We start from the raw sequence: 25009 nt of genomic DNA, 5'->3' as shown, positions 1-25009 counted from the left end.
ATTCAATTACTGGAAAAAACTTTCAAATTGTGTTCCTACAAATGGATTGAAGGCTACAAAAGCAAACTGCTAGTTTAGCTACAGAACAAATGCAAAGTCATTACGCAGTAGGGTAGGCCATGGGAGTAGCTGGTGTAATCATCTTCCACAAGCCTGCTGCACACTCAGTAAGTACGAGGGATTATGGAGATGAGTCCACAGGAACTGACCCTACATGCTTATTAAACATGCAATGAATATTCTGCATGCATGCTGGTTATTAAGCAAAAACAATGAAAAATTCAGAAGATGGCCATATGTTAAATACTGCAAATCATACCGAATAGGCTCTATTTATAGTTAAAATTTTCTTTTAGTAGTTTCAGATATAGAGGCATAAAAAGCATTTTAAGGATACAAAACTTGTTACTTTACTAAATATTTATAAAGTGTTAATGTCTTTTACTTTTAGATTGTATTTATTCATAATGTAATACCTTGTGCTAAGCTTAAAACCCTGTAAACAGTTGTGATTTTGGTAGTATTACAATGTCATCCACCTGTACTTGCAGCTTAACTTATACAACCTGTACAACTATGCAACTGTACTAACAAAATGTCAAGCATCTAGAAGGGAAAGCAAGGGTCAAGTAAGAATTCTCAAAACTTGTGCTCTTAAATTGTCATCAACTATCCTCTGAAACTTTGACTTTCAAAGTAATTGATGGCAAGTATGCGGTCCTTCTATATGAAAGTAAAGTCTGGCTCCCTTAGTAAAAAGTCCTCACTAGCTTAGTTACCTGGTTTAAGAATTACTAGCAACTATGTACTAAGGGTGTTTGCTATGACCAGTGCATTTTCTTGGCAAAACTCTATTAGTCTTTGCCCTGCTTCATTCTGCATTCCAAGGCCAAATTTGCCTGTTACTCCAGGTGTTTCTTGACTTCCTACTTTTGCATTCCAGTCCCCTATAATAAGAAGGACATCTTCTTTGGGTGTTAGTTCTAAAACATCTTGTAGGTCTTCATAAAACCGTTCAACTTCAGTTTCTTCAGAGTTACTGGTTGGGGCATAGACTTGGATAACTGTGATATTGAATGGTTTGCCTTGGAGAGGAACAGAGATCATTCTGTCGTTTTTGAGATTGCATCCAAGTACTGCATTTCGGACTTTTTTGTTAAACATGATAGCTACTCCATTTCGTCTGAGGGATTCCTGCCCACAGTAGTAGATATAATGGTCATCTGAGTTAAATTCACCCATTTCAGTCCATTTTAGTTCGCTGATTCCTAGAATGTCGACGTTCACCCTTGCCATCTCTTGTTTGACCACTTTCAATTTGCCTTGATTCATGGACCTGACATTCCAGGTTCCTATGCAATATTGCTCTTTACAGCATCGGATCTTGCTTCTATCACCAGTCACATCCACAACTGGGTATTGTTTTTGCTTTGGCTCCATCCCTTCATTCTTTCTGGAGTTATTTCTCCACTGATCTCCAGTAGCACATAGGGCACCTAATGACCTGGGGAGTTCCTCTTTTGGTATCCTATCATTTTGCCTTTTCATACTGTTCATGGGGTTCTCAAGGCAAGACTAGTGAAGTGGCTTGCCATTCCCTTCTCCAGTAGACCACATTCTGTCAAAATTCTCCAAGCCAGACTTTAGCAATACATGAACCGTGAACTCCCTTGATGTTCAAGCTGGTTTTACAAAAGGCAGAGGAACCAGAGATCAAATTGCCAACATCCGCTGGATCATGGAAAAAGCAAGAGAGTTCCAGAAAAACATCTATTTCTGCTTTACTGACTATGCCAAAGCCTTTGACTGTGTGGATCACAATAAACTGTGGAAAATTCTTAAAGAGATGAGAATACCAGACCATCTGACCTGCCTCTTGAGAAATCTGTATGCAGGTCAGGAAGCAACAGTTAGAACTGGACATGGAACAACAGACTGGTTCCAAATAGGAAAAGGAGTATGTCAAGGCTGTATATTGTCACCCTGCTTATTTAACTTATATGCAGAGTACATCATGAGAAACACTGGACTGGAAGAAACACAAGCTGGAATCAAGATTGTCAGGAGAAATATCAATAACCTCAGAAATGCAGATGACACCACCCTTATGGCAGAAAGTGAAGAGGAACTAAAAAGCCTCTTGATGAAAGTGAAAGAGGAGAGTGAAAAAGTTGGGTTAAAGCTCAACATTCAGAAAACGAAGATCATGGTATCCGGTCCCTTCATTTCATGGGAAATAGATGGGGAAACAGTGTCAGACTTTATTTTTTGGGGCTCCAAAATCAATGCAGATGGTGACTGCAGCCATGAAATTAAAAGACACTTACTCCTTGGAAGAAAAATTATGACCAACCTAGATAGTATATTCAAAAGCAGAGACATTACTTTGCTGACTAAGGTCCGTCTAGTCAAGGATATGGTTTTTCCTGTGGTCATGTATGGATGTGAGAGTTGGACTGTGAAGAAGGCTGAGCGCCAAAGAATTGATGCTTTTGAACTGTGGTGTTGGAGAAGACTCTTGAGGGTCCCTTGGACTGCAAGGAGATCCAACCAGTCCATTCTGAAGGAGATCAGCCCTGGGATTTCTTTGGAAGGAATGATGCTAAAGCTGAAGCTCCAGTACTTTGACCACCTCATGCGAAGAGCTGACTCATTGGAAAAGACTTAGATGCTGGGAAGATTGGGGGCAGGAGGAGAAGGGGATGACAGAGGATGAGATGGCTGGATGGCATCATGGACTCGATGGACGTGAGTCTGAGTGAACTCCAGGAGATGGTGGACAGGGAGGCCTGGCGTGCTGCAATTCATGGGGTTGCAAAGAGTCGGACACGACTGAGCGACTGAACTGAACTGAAGTGAACTGATGAACAAAAGGTAAGTAAATCTAATAAAAAGCTACAGGTCTGGAAGACTGTAATTATAAAACTCTGTGACTTCTCCCTTCATCCTCTGTATTTAGGTGCAGCCAATCTATTCCTTATCTCACCCTCAGCTCTTCTGCCTTCCTTATCCTTCACATCTGTGATCATCACGTCCCACAGGCTTCCTGCTTCAGGATCTTTCTCCTCTTCCACCGTGGCGGGTCAGGCCCACATCATCTTTCACTTGACTCAGTCAACTGCCCTTCACTGGTCTCTGGCAAATCCATCCTCCGCAAAGTGGCCAAAATCATCTAAGTTGCAAATCTAACCCCTTCTTGACTTTAAATTTTTCAATAGCTTTGCATTTTCTATAGGATAAAATTCAAAATTTCAACCTTAGATTTTGTCACAGGGGCGGAACTTAACTAATTTTAGTTCCCTCTGATTTTTTTCCACAAGTCCTCCTCTGACCTGAAAACAGCTCTCCTTTTTCCCGTCCTCTGTTGCCTAAAAATCCAAGCCCTCAAGCTCTGTCCAGAGATAAACCTCCCAGAATGCCTTCCTGCTCAGCTCACCAGACTCCCACAATCCCTGGTATAATTCTACCATGGGGATGATCGCCCACAGGATAATTTATCTGTTTACAGGTCAAAACCTATGAAGTGACTATGAGCAACTCAAGGGCAGGAGCTGAGATTTAATTTAGTTATGACTGGAACATAAGGGCTCAATAAATACTAGGGATAATGAATAAATGAATGAATGAAGCTAGAGTTAGTTATGAACCAAAAACAGCATTCTGTGGTTGAATTTCACAGCCTCCCAACTTGAGGGAATTTCAGTAAATTCTATTCCAGGGCTAATTCAAATTTAAGTCAGTTGCTACTAAATAAAACCTTAAGCTCCCTGTACTACTTCTCATATTCTCTACATCAAAGAAAAAAGAAAAAGGAGACACTGCCATAATCTAATCTTAATCCCAATAAAAAAGAAATCTTAAATTTCGGGAAGATTTTAGGACCTCCCCATTTGATTAAAAAAAAGAAGTCCTCTCTGTTGAGCCTTCCAATCCCTTAGGGGAGCTGATGAAACCTATACAATAAGCTATATCAGACTACACACCTTGAGTCCAAAGGCAGTATCCTCCGAGGTCAAGACTTCAACCTGAAATCATAAGGAAAAAATAATTTAGGCACTATCAGACACCTTCTTTGAGTCTAGCCACAGACACCAGAGCACAGGCATGGCCTGGAACTAAGAGTTTTGAGAAAGCTGGCATTTGATTTACATCATATGTCAAGAGAGCGAGATCTGTGAGTCTCTTCAAGAGTAGGGTATAAATCCAGGTCACTGCCCTGGGTTCCAGTTTTACAACAGGCTGAGCACCTATCAATATATTTGGCATCATGTTGAAGTGGTGCTATAAGTTCCTCAAAATGATCTCGGAGGTAGGAGAAATCGTCCTTCTTATTTAAATCATGAGATGTTGCATATACTTTTTGATCTTTCACAGACAGTGATGGGAAAGTTATGCTCTGTAAAGCAATTCAAAGCACCATGCTTTGAAGCTGCTAGTCATTTCTTGTCTCGCTCACATCAGAGTGGGTAGTCCTGAATCTCGGGAATGCTGCAGAGCGAGAGTTCCTGAAAGCAACACTCAGGAAAAGGCAGGCAGAGTCTAAGCAACAAGTTGTGAAATGATGGCAAAACTTCAAAACTGCCTATCAGTCTCACACACTAGAAGACAGAGCTCATTAACATGAATTTTAAGAGCTGCGTCTAAAATAAGATGTGTATTGATAATTACAGTTTTTTAAACATAATTATTCAGTCTGGTGTATAAAGCATTTGATGATTACAAAGTGCCAGTATATGGTGGAAAAGGGCAAGAAAAGAAAGCAATAGAACAAAGAATATTTTCTTAAGTGTCCGGGGAAGACAGTGGGGGAGGGGCAATAATATCAAACTAGTTTGACTTCACTGTTTATTATTTTATTTATTTTTAACTGGAGAATAATTGCTTTACAATATTGTGCTGGTTTCTGCCATACATCAACACAAATCAGCCACGGTTAGTTTTGAACATCTTAAAATTAGGCATTTGTAGTAGGCACTTAAGTAGAAGACATACAGGCCATCCAATGTATTTTGCAATTAAAAAAAAAATTAGCTAGGAGGAGGAAATATAAGATCATTTCAAAGACTGTCATCCAGTATGAAAGTAAAGGGGTCAAAAAAAGAAATGAAGAAACAAACTGCTCCCTCCACTTGGTTCACTGAATGTGAGGCTCACCACAACCCGGTGTCTGACAGAGGCTGGGGCGCAAAGCAGGAGAAATGCATGACTGGCACTGAGAAGACGAACAGCCTAATTTCGATGAAAAAAGTATGTTGCTGATACCAAATGTGATTTTAGGATAAAGACTGAATGTTGGATAAGTACAGCATGAAATCATTAAAAGAGTCACTGACAGCATGTTTGTTTACACTTAACTTTCCAAAGATGACTGTCAGAGACTAGATCTTATTTTAGACTTTAAGAAAAAAAAGGGGGGTGGTGGTTTCAGTTATCTGCAATTTACATATGTTTCAATTTCCTAAGTTGGGCCTTTCACTAGGTTACTAAGGCTAAATATTTTTACATTAAAGCTTCTAATCAACATTTGAAGACTTTAGTTAAAGGAAAGCACAAGCAACAAATTTACCAAGTCTTAGCTACTTAGCTACATAACATGACATTTACTCTTGAATTATATATATACTTCATATCTGAATACCTCAGTGTTAGGTACATTCACTCTTGATTTGATACGAATAGAATTTAAAAAAAAACATATTATATGTTTAAATCTGCAAAAACCATATCTAGAGTGAGTTCTGCATTTACTTAAGAAAGAAAATTCAATAGCAAACAGAAATTTGTATAAAGATATGGCTTTAATATATCTGACAACCTGAGATGACAGCAAACCAAAGCTTTCAAGTAGAAATTCAGGAACTCTCCAAGAAGCTTTGTCAGTAGATAGAGGCAAAGACAGACCTTGGGGATTGGAGTAAGGGAGTGGGTCTCAAAAGTCAGCCTCATCCTCCACCCTAGTCAGGAGGCCTCAACATGATGTTCTGAAATTCCAAAGTGTGAACTAGTTTAATTAAACCAAATTTTAAAAATTTATGGTTTGTTCAAAAGCACTATGGTTTAAATACATATGCACTTTAGTTCAGTATCCTTTATATTATGTTTCTATAAGATTTCAATTGTAATATCTATAAAAAAACAGCTGATTTTTAAAACACGAGATTAACTTTAATTTAATAAAAAAGAAAGATTAAATTTAAATAGATTTAATTTAATAATAATGAACCAAAGGTTTTCATGCTATTTCTAAGAGTATTTTTTACCTAAGTTGGAAGGAATCCCCCTCTAGTGGGAGTAAGGGAGTATTTCAGCCTTCACACATGATTTTCAGGTGGTAGTAATTAAATTTCACTCTCAACAGAAATCAGCTAAACTTTCTGGTTCTTTTATAATAAATTTCAATCTTGTAAAAACAAAAATAAGGTAAGTATTTTCTACTGCACAAGCCTAACACCTATAATTCCTATAAAAAGTCAGAAGTAGATTTGTGCTTGTATGATGGGAGTTGTTATACAACCATCAGCAGCAAATTTATATTGGCTATAAAGTAGTCTCAATTTTAAGTTAAAATAAGAATGTACAACTGAAAAAATCAGTACATTCTCAGTGTAAAGATTTAAGAATGTAGTGGGAGGATAGAGTGCTGACTGTCTGCATTTACCTTACTCATTAACATAGACTTTCTGGATATTTACTGCATGTTAGGCATGTACTCACTACTGTATGAGATAAAAAGCGAGTTTCAGTAAGATATTATCACCTGGATGCAACCTATTTAAATATTCACTTTAAAAATAAATTCAAATTCAGAAATGACTAGACGAGATCACTCATGGTGTCATTCTTCTTTTTAATCTTCAGTTTAGGGAGACTTCTCTTGTGGCTCAGCTGGTTCAGAATCCACCTGCAATGTGGGAGACCTGGGTTCGATTCCTGGATTGGGAAGGTTCCCCTGGAGAAGTGAAAGGTTACCCACTCCAGTATTCTGACCTGGAGAATTCCATGGATCGTATAGTCCATGGGGTCGCAAAGAGTCGGACACGACTGAGTGACTTTCGCTCAGTCGTGTCCGACTCTTTGCGACTCCATGAATCGCAGCACGCCAGGCCTCCCTATCCATCACCATCTTGTGGCGTTCACTCAGACTCACGTTCATCCAGTCCGTGATGCCATCCAGCCATCTCTTCCTGGGTCGTCCCCTTCTCCTCCTGCCCTCAATCCTTCCCAGCATCAGAGTCTTTTCCAATGAGTCAGCTCTTCGCATGAGGTGGCCAAAGTACTGGAGCTTCAGCTTTAGCATCATTCCTTCCAAAGAAATCCCAGGGCTGATCTCCTTCAGAATGGACTGGTCGGATCTCCTTGCAATCCAACGGACTCTCCAAGAGTCTTCTCCAACACCACAGTTCAAAAGCATCAATTCTTTGGCGCTCAGCCTTCTTCACAGTCCCAACTCTCACATCCATACATGACCACAGGAAAAACCATATCCTTGACTAGACGGACCTTAGTCAGCAAAGTAATGTCTCTGCTTTTGAATATACTATCTAGGTTGGTCATAACTTTTCTTCCAAGGAGTAAGTGTCTTTTAATTTCATGGGTGCAGTCACCATCTGCATTGATTTTGGAGCCCAAAAAAATAAAGTCTAACACTGTTTCCACATCTATTTCCCATGAAATGATGGGACCGGATACCATGATCTTCGTTTTCTGAATGTTGAGCTTTAAGCTAACTTTTTCGCTTTCCTCTTTCACTTTCATCAAGAGGCTTTTTAGTTCCTCTTCACTTTCTGCCATAAGGGTGGTGTCATCTGCATATCTGAGGTTATTGAAAACTGGCAGTCTTATGAAATCATCAAGAAAAAAGGTCACAGGTTTATCTAAATTAAAATTAGGATGGATACCCAATGTTCTCCTTTTCCCCACAGATGCTGTAACAAATGCAAAGATAACTCAATACTGTAATGAGAAGCATACGTGACAACACTAGGAGAGAGAACTTGTCAAGGGGTCTTGAGGTATAAGGTATGAAGGGATCTGTGTGGGCATCCTAGGTGGCTCTAGTGGTAAAGAACCTGCCTGCCAATGCAGGAGATGTACAAGACGCGGGTTCCATCCCTGGGTCTGGAAGATGCCCTGAAGAAGGAAATGGCAACCCACTCCAGTATTCTTCCCTAGAGAATCCCATGGACAGACGAGCCTGGCGGGCTACAGTCCATTGGATCACAAAAGAGTTGGACACGACTGAAGCGACTGAGCACGCACGTGTGGGCTAACAAAGCAGAGACTTCCTAAGTACAGGATGAGGCCCTTTCCATTAAACTATGCTTCTTTCAGATGATGCTACAATCAACACTTTATAACATAAGTGCCTAAAAGGATTCCATTTGTAGAGAATTCCTAAAATCACTGTGGAAATTGAATCTGCAAAGTTCAGAAGCAGCTATACCCTTCATAGTTCCTTCATTCTAATCAAGCAAAAAGCCTTCAATTGGCTTTTCTCTCTACCAATTACTCTAACAAGGCCTCCCTCTGCCAAAATTAAAATAAAACACTTTAATTTCCAATCATTCTATTAAGAAAATAGGGAAAATGTGAATTCATGAATTTGGAAGTAGCAGTGGTTGTACCTTACCCTTTCTTAATCACTTTCAAAGTCCTTTCTACACCTCTAAAGCAGAAAGAACAAATATCTAGCAGCATTTTCACATATACATCGCTATATTTAAGACCGATAACCAACAAGTACCTACTATACAGCACAAGGAAAGTCTGCACAGTATTCTTTAATAACCTAAATGGGAAAAGAATTTGAAAAAGAATAGATACATATATATGTAAAAAAGAAAACTGCCCCAAACTACGTTCTGTTTTATAAGAAAAAGAAAAGATTTTAAAATCAGGATCACACTGTCACAAAAAGAAAAGGAACAAATGATGATGATTTATGGTCACACACAGATTCTTACTCACAATTAATAGAATGCAAATTAAAACTTACATTATTCTATTTTCTCACCACAGATTACCAAAGATTAAAAAAACTAAGATGTTATTAATATTGACAATGATGTGAGAAATCACTCAGATCATGGCCTTGTGCTGATAAGAACACATACTGAAATAAAGCTCAATTTAGCAACATCCATCAAAATGTGTACGCATGTGATTAGGTGTTAGTCCAACAATTCCAGGATATCCAAGCACAAAAGCAAAGATATACAAAGTTGCTTACCACAGTTATCTGTAACAGGAAAAAGCTGAATACAACCACCCACAAAATGTTGACCAGTAAGGGGATTTAATAATTTCTCATGCAGCTAAGCCAGTACTCTTGCATGGAGAATCCCAGGGACAGGGGAGCCTGGTGGGCTGCCGTCTCTGGGGTCACAGAGTTGGACACAACTGCTGCGACTTAAGCAGCAACAGCAGCAGCAGCATGCAGCTAAGGCTCGGAAAAGGCACTGGCACCCCACTCCAGTACTCATGCCTGGAAAATCCCATGGACGGAGGAGTCTGGTAGGCTACAGGCCATGAGGTCGCGAAGAGTCGGACACGACTGAGTGACTTCACTTTCACTTTTCACTTTCATGCATTGAAGAAGGAATTGGCAACCCACTCCAGTGTTCTTGCCTGGAGAATCCCAGGGACAGGGAAGTCTGGTGGGCTGCCGTCTCCGAGGGTGCACAGAATCGGACACGACTAAAGCACCTTGGCAGCAGTAGCAGCATGCAGAATTCAGCTAAGCCTAGAATATTATACTGCTGTTAAAAGGAGGTGAATCTATCTATGTAGATAAGGAAAACTTTCCATGATGTCATATGAAGTGAAAAGAATCAGAACAGTGTACACTCTAAGATAATATCTGTGTTAAAAATAGAGTGAGATTCAGCCATATGACTGATAAAGACTATTTTGAAAAGATATGCAAGAAATACTTTAGTAACTGCCTCAAGGAAGAGACCGTTTTTTCATTGTATATCATCTTACAATATAATAAGAAATTTTTTCCACCAATACATGTGTTTTTCTTGTTCAATTTAAAGGAACTAGTTAATAAAATATGCAAATGATAACATTAAAAAGTATTAAATAAATTATTCAATGTCAGTAATAACCATAGAAATGTAAGTAAAAGTCTTACTCAATGCCTGTGTGTACAACTAGACCCCTCAACATCTGTGTGTGTGTGTGCTTGCGTGCTCAGCTGCTTCAGTCGTGTCCAACTCTTAGTGATTCTATCGACTGTAGCTCGCCAGGCTCCTCTGTTCATGGGGATTCTCCCGGCAGGAATACTGGAGTGGGTTTCTTTAGGGGATCTTCCCAAACCAGAGATCGAACCCACGTCTTCTGCATTGCAGCCAGATTCTTTACCGCTGAGCTACCAGGAAGCCCCAACACCTGTGATGGGTATGTAAATAAGACTAGCCTTCGCAGAATACAGTTTTCCATTATACATCAAAAGCCTCAAACATATTCATACCCATTTACCTAGCAATCTATTTGCTAAAGAAATCTTTGTGATCTGACTTATGATCAACTGTTTATATATTAGGTATGTATAGTACATCTTTATTTAAAATAATGACAAATTAGAAAAAAGCACAAACATAGGGAATGGTTAAAGTATGATATATTCATATGATAGACATAATCATGAATAACTCAGCTTTCAAGAAATAGTTTATAAATGCTTTTAACATATTAAAATTTAAAAGTAGGATTAAAAACAGAAACTTGGTATTATAAATATTTAAATCTATTCATTTGTTCCCTCCATGCCTTCTAGAATATGTGCAATGCTGGGAAATGTCCTGCCCAATATTTCTTCATGCTTTCTTTTAATACATTCCACTTTATATTTTTTACATTTATATATCTGATCTATCTGTAATTTATTTTGAAATAACAAGAGGAAGAGATGACTCAAGCTTTAATTTTCCTTTAAATAACTGTGATGCAGAATAATCCATTATTTTCTCCAGTGATCATATATACCATAGCTTTACCATGAAAGTGAAAGTGAAGTCACTCAGTCGTGTCCGACTCTTTCCGACCCCATGGCCTGTAGCCTACCAGGTTTCTCTGTCCATGGAATTTTCCAGGCAAGAATACTGGAGTGGGTTGCCATTTACATTAACATAGATTTTGCCTGTAATTCCAGGTAGGGATGAGAAAAATAAAATTATCCATGGCTCATTCAACCCAAAGGCAGGTGGAAGTGAAAGGAGAAGAACCTGATGCAATCTGCAATCACAATATTTGTCCACAGGTAAATTACTAAGAATTCAGATGCTTTAAAAAAATAACTTTTGCTTCAATTTATGTTTAAGGGGTAAAAATACTACTCTAAAGAGTGCTATGTCTCCTTTGGTTTATCCAAAAAGACCAATATACCAACTAGAACAATTATACACAGTTTTACCCAAAAGAAGGAGAAGCAGACATTAATAAACAAATTGATCTCCGAAACCATGCTGCAGGATTTATGACAATTTAGATTATAGGAATAGCCCTCTGTCCCCCACCTCTTTTCTTCTCCCTCTCACATAAGCACACAGACAGCTCACACTGGGTTGCAAAGGTTTCATTTTAGCAAGCAATGAATTTGTTTTGTCTTTTTAAATACTGTTATTATTATTACCACTATTACCATTATTATTTACTTTTTTGTAGTCTATTTAAAAAATGAACACTTAAGACATGTAAAACCCTGGTAGCATTCTTCTCTTATTATTCTCCTCATTCTCCTTATTAGCATGTACAGGCCACATGACAGCTCAAGGACACAGCTTGCAGAAACTGCTAGGTGTTTGGTTAGCTGGTAATAGAACTCACAATGATGCCTTCTACTGTTAAGTGCTCTGAGTAGAACATCCATTCTCTGAATGCATTTAAAATTAGCTAAAAACTTATACCTATCTATGAAACCAATAAATATTATAACAAATTTCATATGCAACCAAAAATCATTTCTGTTCTACTTAATACAGTGTACTACAATTTCAAGGCAAATGACAGATATGTTATAATTATACTTTTCACTGCAAGTGTTGTGATCACAGTGTCTCCTATACTAGAATGTTAGCTGTATCTTCATATCCAGGCTGTTGAATTTAAAACAAAGGTTGTGAACATTGTGGTCACACTCCCCTTTCTAGCTATATTCTCTGACTGGGTGAGGATACCTTCATTTGAGATTCTCAAACTCATGATATGGCTCAGAGAAAACAGACCTTGAGTACCGAACAGTGTGCAAAATTAGCCATCACTATGCAGGTGGAGTCAATTTCTCAAATCCTTTAGTCTGGGCTGGATATGTGATTTGCCTGGATCAATAGAATACAGCAACAGAAAGCACAGTGTACCACTTCCAAGTCTAAGATTAAAGAGGCAATGCCTACTTTAGCCAGCCTCTTGAAAGTCAACCAGCGCATGCTAGTTAGTCGGAGGATAAGAGACATATGGTTCTGTTACCACGTCACCCTAGCCATGAGCCAGTCAACTTCAAGAAGCAGAGACAGCCATTTAGCAGATCAGTATAGCTAACAGAAGAGAGGAGAATGAGACCAGCAGAAACCAGGAGAACTACCCAGGCCAGACTGGCAAACTGAAGGATCACAAGCTAAAGAAATGTTGGTTGCTCTGAGCACTAAGCTACTGGTTGGTCTGTTCTGTAGCACAATTAACTAAGGCTCTCAGGTATCATATACCTATGGGTTGAGTTCCAGGCTAGAACATTACAACACAACACGCAGTTCTGAAAGTGCTTACAGTGTCTACACAGGCAAGTCCCTCATCCATCTCCACTCTCTATTTGAACCCTCTCAAGACCATAAAACGCTCAGTCCACAAGAAGCTCAACAGAGTGGCTCCTGCCTGCCTCTCTGATCCCCAGTCGCGACACTCTCCCTCCACACACAATGTTCCAGCTAAGCTGGCTTCCTTTCTGTTCTTCAAAATGGCCCTCTCTTACCTCAGAGCCTGTGCACTTGCTGTTCCTGCCTCCTGGAACGCTGTGCTATCAGATCTTTCTATCACTGGTTCCTTCAAATCCTCACACCTTAGTTTAAATGTTCTCTCCTAAAAGAGCTCTTCTCCCTCTCTAATGTCACTACCTGAAATTTCCTTGTTTATCCCTTTGCTGAAATGTAAACTTCACAAAAGTAGGGACCTTGCACGTGTCATTCACTGTTGTAAGTTTTTTATCCAGAAAATAATGTCTGACATGGAGAAGCCCCTGAAATAACTGTTGAGCAAATAAGTAGGTATGAATGAATGTACTGAGGACTGTAACACAATGAAAATATGAATATATGTTTATATACCACAATTTGATATAGGTCCATGTTACAAGTGTAAGATCTATCAAGATTGAAAACATCCTCCACCTTTTATAAATACGAAAGTTAAAGTCTACATACCATTTAGGTGACAATATACTTACTTGCATTACACACTAGTGTTATTAAAAATAAAAAGTCAGAATCCAGTTTTACTATATATAATGATGGTATGTTAGCATTTGATGTACTTATCTCTCTGAATGTGAAGTGACAGTGAAAGTCACTTAGCTGTGTCTGACTCTCTGTGACCCCATGGATTATACAGTTCATGGAATTCTTCAGGCCAGAACACTTAAGAGTGGGTAGTCTTTCCCTTCTCCAGGGGAATCTTTCCAACCCAGGGATCGAACTCACGTCTTCCACACTGCAAGCGGATCCTTTATCAGTTGAGCCATAAGGGAAGCCCAAGAATACTGAAGTGGGTGGCCTATTCCTTTTCCAGATGATCTTCCTGGCCCAGGAACTGAACTGGGGACTCCTGCATTGCAAGCGGATTTTTGCCAACTGAGCTCTCAGGGAAGCCCTTTGTCTCTCTGGCCAAGAGTAAATTTTAATTTCCTTTAAAAGGATTAAATTTTAAAATTGATGGCAATAAAGTAAGAACACTGCTCAAAGACAGATATTTTATCCCTATTCTTGAATTAAAATGTAATCATTCCTTTAGAATTATACTGAGAAATGACTATAGTAAATATTTCATAAAGAACACAGTTTATAATCTTTTCAAATTTAATTTTTAAAAGTAAGTTTTGGTAAAATTTGAGCCCTGTACTTAAGTGGGTTGACCACAACACAGCATATGGTAGGAATGCCCTACCTCATGTTGCAGGTCGTCATCACTTGAAGGATACTGACAGACATGCATTCTATAGGAGAATGAGGTTTAAATGGTCCCAAGACCATGCTTACTCCATAGGGGGTCTCCTTGAGATCAAAGAGTACAATAGGTGCCCAAGTGTAACTCTACCAGTTTTATCACAGACAAATTTGTAGATCGGGGCTATCCCAGGAGAAATCACATGATATAACAGTTAATCATTTTTACACTCAGTGTTTATCAAGAAATATGGACTATGGAATTATAAAAGAATAGACCTCTCTCTCTCTATATATATATATTCATGATTTCCTTTGGCTTTTTCTAATGCAATAAGTGTATATAATGTAAATTTGTAAACAAAACTTCTGGAAACAGGTCATACTTTCAATAAAAGCAATGCTTTAATATTTACCTTTAGATCTTTCTGCAAAGTGTATTTTATTAATGTAGAAAATATATCTACAGTAAAACACTAATTATTCACCTCATTATCATTTCTTTCTGATTGCTTTTCTATATTCTTCAAGTTAACATCTTATCTTTTTTAAATAAGATTTTCTATACAATTGTCCTTAAATTCTAGGAGATGTGATGAAGAAAAATACAAAAGCTACAGGTATCCAGGCAGTTCAGGTGTTAAGTTTTTCTAGTCTTTATAACAATTTAAATACTATTATCTCATCTTACATTGTGTCATATTCTTTTTGAACTGTTATAATTCAATGCAGTTTTAAGCAATACTTCCCTGTTTAAATAAGTATCTACTCATAAGTATCTACATAATTGATATAAAAAAGTTTATCAAATCTACCACAGTCTGAGAAATTTAAATGTATTAAAAACATAAGCCAAAAATATAAACTCTTCTTCATTTTTATTTCATAAAGAGGAAAATTAATTTTAAAAAAATGACTGAATAAATCTACTAAAATAAAAAGTTAAAAATTTAGCAAAAGTACTGTTTGACCACACTTAACCCTCTCTTCCAGTCCTGCCCACCATTAAGATCAAATTCAGAAAAGAAAGTTGAAAACTGTTATACAATTATTATTCAAAAGAGGTGCTGTAGACACACAGGCTGTGGAGACCCACAAATAAAGCATTTGTAAAAGTTAACCACTCTGCCTGGGGTAGCAGATGCCACAAAGATGATTTTAACTGATTAGATGAGAACAGAAAGGTATTTTCAAAACAAAAATATTTGAAGGTCAACAAATTAAACTTTTATCACTGCTTCCATAGGGCTGCTTGTACATTATTAATTTGACTGCCAGCCACCAGCTTCTGTTTCTGCTGCCCTCTTTCCTGTCTGCATGTTCCTAGCCCCCTACCTCCGTCACCAGGATCTGCATGTGCAAAAAATGAAATATGAAAAAACATCTATTTACCCTAAAATACTTCTAAAAAGTAGACTGGTCTAAAAAATACTGGAATAGTGATTACAACCAGACTTCTATCACAGTGTATCTTTAAGGGCTTTCAAAATATAAACTGTTTAAGACTATCTTGATTATCAAACTGGGACAGAAATATAATTCAACCGAAGAGAAAGAAAAGAATGTAAGGTTCAGTATACTTAAATTGAGACACAAGCCTTAACTTTTTACCTTAAAACTAACTCTTATTTAGATGGGACTTACTTTCAAGAATCTACCTACTTAATTCGGTAAAACTAGTAACTGCATAACTAAGACATCTTTAGAAAAGACATCACTTTTTAATTCTTTTCATCATTATCCAAGACGAATTTGTCCACACCAATCATGTCACCTCAATTGTTCTCTCACATAAACTGCTTAAGATATTCTTATGTGCAAAGGGCAACAATAGTTTAAAAAAAAAATTAAGCAAAGAGTAGAAGTATGTGAAGGAAACTGAGGTTAGTACAGGAAGTTCTGACAGAGGCAAATGGGGGGGGGGGGAAGAGTTGAAGTTTTCAAGGCAAGCAACTAACAGCATACCACACTATTCCTGTTTGCCCAGTCTTTCTCTCCCCGAAACAAGAATATTGTCTAGAAAAACACTGCACAAGAAGAAGAGGTGAAGTCTTCAAAGACAGGTATTAGTTGTGTGAAAAGGCTTTGCTACCAACTTTACTTTCATGCCTTTTTGAGTTCAAAACTATTCAATATTAATCTTCTATAATAAAGGGCCATAGAGGCCTTGTCTCTAAAGAATCTTTAATCTTAAAAAAATGTTGGTAATTCAAGACATGGGCATTTAGGTGCAGAAGAATGTCAGGGAGGAGATAATTACAAACTCTCATCTGCTCACTGAAGAGCTGAATGCCTGAGGACACAGGCTCAGGTTAGACTGGAAACAACCAACAGAAACATGAAAAGACACAGCTTGGAAACAGACTGACCCAGAAGAGAAGGAAGATACCATGCTTGTTAGTGACACTCTTGTTGCTACTTCATGTCAGAGACACATCTTGATATAAATAATAAAGTCACTTTCTAAAATACTGGTGGCATATGATTACAGTACTCTCCAGAAGAATAAATTTGTTGTTTGTCATTTTAGTGACTAAGTTGTGTCCGACTCTTTCACGATCCCATGGATTATAGCCTGCCAGGCTTCTCTGTCTATGGGATTTTCCAGGCAGGAATACAGGAGTGGATTGGCCGTTTCCTTCTCCAGGGATGTTCCTGACCCAGGGGTTGAACTTGTGTATCCTGCATTGGCAGGTGGATTCTTTACCACTGACATACCAGGAAAGAATAAATTATCAAGGAGGAATCCTCTGGTTCTACCATAAACAGTAATAGCATATGGCAAAAGAAAACATACGCAATTTCTTTAAAATTATGGGATTCAACCATGAGAACTGATTTTTGAAAAGTAATCTACTGCAGCAAAATAATACAACATGATCCAGAAATCCCACTTCTATACATTTACGTAAGAGAGGTGAAAACATGTTTCCCTGAAGACCTGTATGAGAATATTTAGAGAAGCTTTACTCAAAACTGTCAAAAGCTGCAAAAATCCAAATGTCTATCAACTGGTACATGGATAAACAAAATTTCAGACTATATCCATACAATGGAAAACTACTCACCAATAAAAAAGGAACTGATTACTGATATAAGCAACAAGATGGATGCATCACAAATGTAGTACTAATACGTAAAAGCAGCTAAAGCTGCCTACTGTATGCTTCCATTTCTACGACATTCTGCAAAAGGCGAAACTTTCAAGAAAGAAAACAGATCAGTGATTGCCAGGAGCTGAGTGACCCAGGAGGAGCACAGTGGAACTTTGGGGTGATGGCAAACTTCCATTAAAAATGTTCTAAGGTTCTACTAGGGTACTATTCTTCACACATCATCACAGTAGTTAATGGTACTCAGAAAATGTTACCATTTCCAAATATGCAGATAAGAACTAAAATAATATTCCAGAAAGCCATCCTCAAAACATCCGTGATTTTCATTGTAGAGTGTGCCTTTTTTCTTTTTTGATAAAGTGTTTCAGATCATAGGACTGAAATTTTCAGGTGATAATTTCTACAGAGTTTTGCATGATTTGGAGTTAGCTAGATTCTTCTTGTGGTAGGGGAAATTTGAGGTTTTTGAAATGTTATGGTCAGGCAGAAATAACTTTAGGTTAGTTTTTTAAAACGAAAAAGGGGTTGTGTTTCTAATGAAAATTTTTGATATTTAATACAACTGCATATAAGTTTGAATCTCAACATGACAACCAGCAAATCAACTTAAAATCAAAAGTACAGCCAACACTAAAGTTAAAGTAGTATGTACAAGTTCAGACAAGAACAGTATAAAATCTTCAGATATGAAGTATAACACTTAACCTCTTCGTAACAGTACCTATAGCTCAGAAATTCTGAATTCAGTTTCTAAAATTCAAATCTTAAAAAAAAACAAAAACCTCTTAAAGGGCCACGTGTTAATGCTTATTTTCTAATCCAGCTCCAGTAACTCTAGGAGATATGTTGAGAAAATTCAGAGTTACTGAGATTACACCATGAAACTACTTTCTACTTATAAAGTAGCCAAAAGCTTGAAATACAGTCTCAAGGGTGAAAAGCTTGATTTTTAATGTATGAAATCTTACTCTTGGTAGGCCCTTTTTAACACTGTTAAATTAAGTAGGCTCAGTTTTATTCATACAAAGTCTTCAGCTTTTTAAACAAAAACAAAGTCTCTGAAATTAAAAATGTACAACCAAACTTAAAATTAATCAGTCAAGCAAACAAACAGCTACTTGGAAACCAAGAAAAAATTTGCCCCCCTCCCTCTTAGTAAGTCCAGGGATATTTGACAATGTCTAGTAACATTTTTGGTCATCACAATGGGGGTTAGGATGGGGTATGCTCCTGGTGGCTCATGGTACTGCAATGAACAGGATAGTCCTTTTACACCAGTGAATTATCTGGCCGAAAATGCCAGTGGTACCGAGGTTAGAATCCCTGGCCTAGATGGGAAATTCCAGCTACTGATATCAAGGAGCATAAGCACAGGAGGAAAAACCATGATTCAAATCTTGATTTTATTAACAGGAATACAAACAGTGTTTGGGACAAAAGCCACTTCAATTGCTGAAACAGTTAAACTACATTATCATCATATTCATGACAGAGGGCTATAGAGCCAAGATTTCCACAGAGCAGTGGTTTTACTACTGCTGAAGTAAAATGCTATAAAACAAATTTCTTCCAGAAAGAAGATTGCAAGCTCAGTGACAACTCTGCACAGGTGGATAAACTTACTCATACAATATGAGAGCTCAATGCCATGTTTTATTTAAAAATAAAATAAAATAAAAGGAGAGTTGTTAACAATTAATGCAAATCCACTTATTCTGTAAAATGGGGAAATGGGTAAAAGTCAAAAGTAAAAATAAACTGAAATAGCTAAGGCCTGTTAACATATGTACATGCAGGTGTGTGTACGTTCACATGTGCGTATATATATCTTAGATCTAAAATCTAAATGCAAGATTAGTCAAATCAGACATTTGCTTGAACTCTCACTTAAATCTATTATTTGCTTTAAGACTCCCTTTGAAAAACCTGGAGGAGTAATACTCACACTAGGATACTAGGGAGGCAAAGTATAATTTCATAGTTTGCTATAAACCAGGCAAATGCTCAGAGCAAACAGAAACAAACTTGGAGAGAGTGGGCATAAATGATTATCCAAATAGGTATGTCTTTTGTGCTGATACTTAACTGTGTTAGGACTTTTGAAACCAAGACTTTATGATTAACAACAGAATGGTGATTCCTAAATAAAGTTTGATGTACCTATAATTTCAGATGTATTTTTACCAATGGGATTAGTGGGTAATCCACCCAGGGACGCCTTTCTGTTGGGGCTTCCCTGATGGCTCAGATGGTAGACTCAGGTTGGATCCCTGGGCGGGAAGATCCCCTGGAGAAGGGAATGGCAACCCACTCCAGTATTCTTCCCTGGAGTATCCCATTGACAGATATACAGTCCATAGGGTCGCAAAGAATCTATCAGGACTGAGTGACCAACACTTTCACTTTCATGTAACCATGGAATATGCTGCTGGGAGGATGTGAAAGCAGCGAAATTGTTTTTTATTCAATTCATGTTATATCACTTTTAAATTCCATCAACTTATATGAAAGGGTTCATTTTGTTGTCTTTTGCAATTATGGATATCATTTTTGAGATATATAGAAATTAAGCCTGTTCATTAATTCAATATCCACAAAGTCAGATAGTTAAAAAGCTTGTCAACTCAAAATTAATTTACCAGAACCAATTTCACCACTATTACACAAGACTGTAGCTCAAAATCTAAAAAGAGCTGTTATCATGACCCACTGATGATCACCAATAAAGGCTTACCCTAACACTATACTGTGAGGAGGTGTTCAATAGCATACTTTAGTATATTACTCATTCCTTTAACAAAATACTTGAAAAATATTTGATCTTACTTAATTTAAAAAGGAACTGGCAAATGTCATATGCAGGCAACTATGATCAAAGTTAGAAACATCCCTGCTAGGATTCTAGCAGTTTTTACAAAATCTCGTTTCTATACACAATGCAAGGGAAAATATTATGCATACTCATCTGCCATACTTATGCCAACAGTATAAGGCATAAAAGCAAATGGAAGGTTAATATTCAGAACTATTCAAGGCCATTTCTCTTAAATTCTTCAAGACACATTTCTTTGATTTCACCTCTACATCAATAGTGATAAATTAACTCAAAACTACATTCCCATTATATCATCAAATTAAATTTCCAGAATTCCAAGATTAAGCTGACTTGCATATGACAGAAAGCAAACATACCAAATAGTAAACTATTTATTGTAAATAGCATCAATGAGTAAACAAGCTTTACAAATTACATATCCGTAGTGTAGAATAAAAAAGTTTAAAAACCAACTGGCCATAGTTGATTGTTTTTGATTGAATTAAAAGCATATTTTAATTAACCTACAGTCTTACCTATAATGACATTTAGGTTACTTGAAAATGTCCAAGATCTCGAAATTGCAACATTCTACTTAAAACTCCTAGAGAAGGTGATCAAGGAGAACACTCAATCTAAGCCTTCATGAAAGAGAAAGGCTTAACAGCAGAAAGAGTATTTCAAAAAGCCTCTAGCACTTAATTATGAGCAGGAAAACACATGCAGCAGCTAAAACTTCACAAGCTTAGACCCTCCACAGCTTTTAAATTTTAATTGAAGCACAGCTGATTTACAATGTTGTTAATTTTTGCTGTAAAGCAAAGTGACTCAGTTACACACATATATACATTATTTTTTATATTCTTTTCCATCATGGTTTATCTCAGGACATTGAATATAGTTCCCTGTGCTCTACAGTACGATTCTATTGTTCACCCATTCTGTATGTAATAGTTGGCATCTACTAACCCCAAATCCCCAGTCCATCCCTCCTTCACCCTTCTCCCAGCTTTTAAAAAAATTCTGTGAGTTGGTTTTCCTGCCAAGGAAGGTGGATGAGCATGTACTTGGCTCCAAACAGGAGTTATGACACAAATGGAAACCAAGTGCCTGTCTAAGCAGCCCTAGCCTGGGTCAGCCTGACTCCTGGCTGCACTGAAGCAGCCAATGGTGGTGGCCACCCCGCCCCTCACCCGCCGGTCCAGCTGAGTTCTCATAGGCCTGGGCCTCAGGCTCCACCCGCCCTGTCCACAGGCACGGCCCCGCCCAAAGTTTGGCAGCTCTGCGCTCTGACCCCGCCCCTCGCCCGCCCCGCCCTGTATTTGTCAAGTGGGTTCTGAGCGCCGGCCCCGCCCTGTGTTTAGAGGCCTGGGCAGTGGCTCTGACCTTCCTCAATTCCTTCAGTGCTTTTCCACCATCAGGCACTCAGTTTTAATCATGCAAAACGAGTTGCAACTTATCCAGTCCAAGAAGTTGGGTGGTGATGTTCCTTCTGGAGCGGAGGAGGAAGAGGGGTGAAAAGAGAGACGCACCAAAGGAAACGGAAAAAATTAAAGCACACAGCTTTTGGCAAGCCAAACTGGTGGAGGAGGAGGAGAAGGTTAGGGGGCAAATGAAGCAATTCTGAGTGTAACTGGAGCCCGAAGTGGCACAGGAAAAACGCTCTCTGCCTTCACCAATCCAGCTGGTGTGTTTCGTTTAAATGTTAAGCTGTAGTCAGCAGAAACTTTACAGAACCACGTTCGACAAGGCACTTGCCACCTCCTGCCTAAACTGCCAATTTTCCGGCTCGCAGAAAGCTCCTGAGAAGGGACCCAGGGTCCTGCCAGTCCCGGGGAAAATGGCCACGGAGGCTGGGGCTCAGGCTAGTCAAGCGGGAAGACACCCCCCCTCCCCACTCCGCCCCCGCCCCAGCCCCAGCACACGGCTCCCAGGCGGCGCGGAGAGGGGAGAGGGGAAGGGAGGCGGGGAGGGCGGGGCGGAGGCTGCCTGCCGGGAAACCTGGAGCGGTGGGCGGGGCGCGGGGCCTGCTGGGAGCTCCCTCCCGGAGCTTTATTGCACAACCTCGCCCCAGCTGCCTTGCCTGCTCCCCCAGGCTCCTCCGCGGAGGCTCTGCCACCGCACCTCTGAGCACACACTCAGGATTCCTGGGGCTCCGCGCGGGAACGAAGGGGATTTCTGAACTTGCTTAAATCTTTCCTGTCCCCCGCCCCCACACCTTTCAGGTTTCCTTGTACCTTCTTCCTAAACATCGTCTGTTTTGTCCTGAGTGCCAAATCGAACCACTGGGTGTATTAATTGCTCAACATATGCTGGTTATGAAAACGAAAAAAACAAACGCAAGGTTGTTTTTAATGTATAGAAAAACGAAAATCGTCCTATCAGGGCTAGTGGCTGGAAAGAGGTTCTCTCTCCTTCAAATATTCCATACTCTCCAAAGCCAGACTTTGGCAATGAATAAAAATAAATAAACTATTAGAGTGATGAATGATTAACGCCGAAGCTGACAGGCAAGGGAAAGAGAAGCAGGAGGCACCCTGGAGCCAGAGCCCGGGAGGGCCACGGAGAAGGACCAGCGCTAGCGAGAAGGACTAGGGAGGGCCGCACAGGAAGCGACTCCAGCTGACTTGCTAGCATCGCTGCATCTGAAAAATCACCCATAACACGTCTTTTAGAGCAAATGTTAAAAGTTTTAGTTTTCCAAATGTATATTTAACTACCAAAGTCTACAAATAAGCAGCATTCTGTCACCCATTAAGGTTATACATAATTTATAACTTAGAGTGCCATATTATTTCTTTTTGGAAGAAAAAGGAATCAAGTAGATTACTAAAACAAAGTATATACAGCATAAACTCACATATCATTAATCGGAAAAAATTAATGAACTATAAACAGGTATGTGGAGGGAGGTAACACTGGCTTGAGGAAACAAGAAAAATTAGACAAGATTAGTTTTGAGGAAACTGTTTAAATAGAGTTTTAAATCATTAATGTGTAAGATTATGAAAAAAAGATGATGCTCATTAAATTTATTTTGGATTCCATATCTATTTTTTAGGTCTCAACTTACAATTACATGATTATAACAACATTCTACCAACACAAAAGATTTGCCCACAAACTTTTTATTTTTTAACTTCAAGTTATATCCTTTATGAAGTGTCAAACTTTAAAAAGGGTGTAAAAGAGTGACATATAAATAGCATAAATGCTGCTATCTACAAAGATGAAATACAAGAATTCAGAAAAGTATTGAAATCTATTTTAAGTAAATTCTTCATCAGAGAAGAAATGTTCAAAACAATTATACTCATTCTATTTATTTCTGAATGTCAATGATTTTCCTAAAACATACTTTGCACGAAATGGTTTTCAATTTTACTTTAAAGTTTTTTGAAACCAACCATAAGTCACTGGCATTTCCTTAGTTACACATACACTATTCCCTCCTTTCTGAAATTAGTCTCTCCGTCCTTCTGTCCCGCTCACAGCTACTTTTTGGTCTACGGTTTCTTTTCAGTTATCCAAATTATGTCCGTTGGTTGGTAGGTAGGTACTTATGTATATATGTATTTCTGTTTCCATGCACACACATTAGAAGACAAAGGAAGGGGAAAAAAAGTGCTTAAAGGTACCTAATGAGATTTTCAGATAGTTCTAATGAGATAATGACTACTGTGTGACAGTAGTCAAGATGACGTCCGTTCTACTTGCTGGGCTGAATGATAGTAAGGTTATGTCATTAACTAGCAACTAATGAGTTTGGTTTGGGGCTGTTTACTTTCACATGCTTGTGGTACACCCCAAGGAGGAGACAGCCAGCCAGCTGGCAGCAGGACGTACAGGTCAGGGCACCTTTACTAAAGAATGTGAAGTCATGGGCAATTAGATGGTAGTTGAGTTCATGGGAATGGATGACTGAGCTTATTATATATAAAAAAGCATGCAGAATCAAGAGAACGGAGCAGCCTGAAACAGAACCTTCATGGGCATCCATCTGTAAAAGACAAGGTCCTCCCACTGCTGATGGAAGCAATAGCCACGAGGCCTAGGAATGTTAGAACGTCAGAACTGTTTCAGAACTGTTTTTTTCTCCACATCGGAGGGAGAGACAGAAATTGAGAGCTTGGGCTTAGGCAAGACTACCAGGGACTGACTGTAATTCCTCCAAGCACTGGCTCGCATGTTTCTGAGCATCTCTGCCTCAGCTTCCTCATGTATAAAGTACAATGACTGACGGGACGGTTGTTACAAGAATTAAATAGCACGTGCCTAAAAGTTAACTTTGCTCATCATCCAGTCACTCCCCACATGTGAATTTTTCAGATCCATCCTAGCTGCTATTCCTGTTACCTGTGCCTTAACTGAGTGCTGCATCTCTCCTTTAAAACCTAAAATACTGAAACAGGCTTCCCTGACTTCAGGCTTTTTCCCACCCATCATCTTTCACAGTGCCCCATTATTGTCTTCAGCAAACACAGATTTGAACATGTCACTCTGCTAAAAATCTTTCCTAATATCAAGAGAATTGGGTTCAAACTTCTTACCTCGGGGAATCTCATTGGGAATCTGTTTCTAATCTGCCACTCAGTTTCATCTCCCTGTACTCATTCCTTTAGTGACTTGTTTGCTGAATCTACTGTATTCGGGGTGTGTGTGTGTCTGTGTCTGTGTGTGGCTGTATTCCAAGAGAGCCCTTCACTTTTCCTATAATTTTGCTCTTTTGAAATCTCCATGTTTTCTTCCAAGACGACCTTCTTAATCCCCTTCATTAGAATCATTGCACTTTGTAGAGTACTGAGTTGGACTGATATAATTTTCTATGTAATCATACATGTCTATTTTTCTCTTAGATCTCTGAAGGCAAGGTACATCCATTGTGTATTTATGTATGTCCTCCTACCCATAAAACCCCTAGA

At 38.7% G+C, this 25009-nt stretch overlaps 1 protein-coding gene across 6 annotated transcripts in view; it reads right to left on the bottom strand.

Annotated features, from left to right (window-relative positions):
• Positions 1-25009, bottom strand: part of ARID1B (AT-rich interaction domain 1B) — a 425587-nt gene that overhangs the window by 168932 nt on the left and 231646 nt on the right. For 3 of the 6 annotated variants that reach the window (XM_018053399.1, XM_018053402.1, XM_018053401.1), the window contains exon 5: positions 3984-4025. The exons of the other annotated variants lie outside the window; for them this stretch is intronic. In XM_018053399.1, coding sequence (XP_017908888.1) covers positions 3984-4025 — 42 coding nt within the window. The remainder of the gene's footprint in view (positions 1-3983; positions 4026-25009) is intronic. 6 annotated transcript variants of the gene reach the window in all.

Source organism: Capra hircus, chromosome 9 (genome assembly GCF_001704415.2).
Source record: "Capra hircus breed San Clemente chromosome 9, ASM170441v1, whole genome shotgun sequence".
NCBI classification, from domain to species: Eukaryota; Metazoa; Chordata; class Mammalia; order Artiodactyla; family Bovidae; genus Capra; species Capra hircus.
The sequence above is the reverse complement of the archived record's forward strand: the minus strand, read 5'-3'. Positions and strand labels throughout refer to the sequence as shown.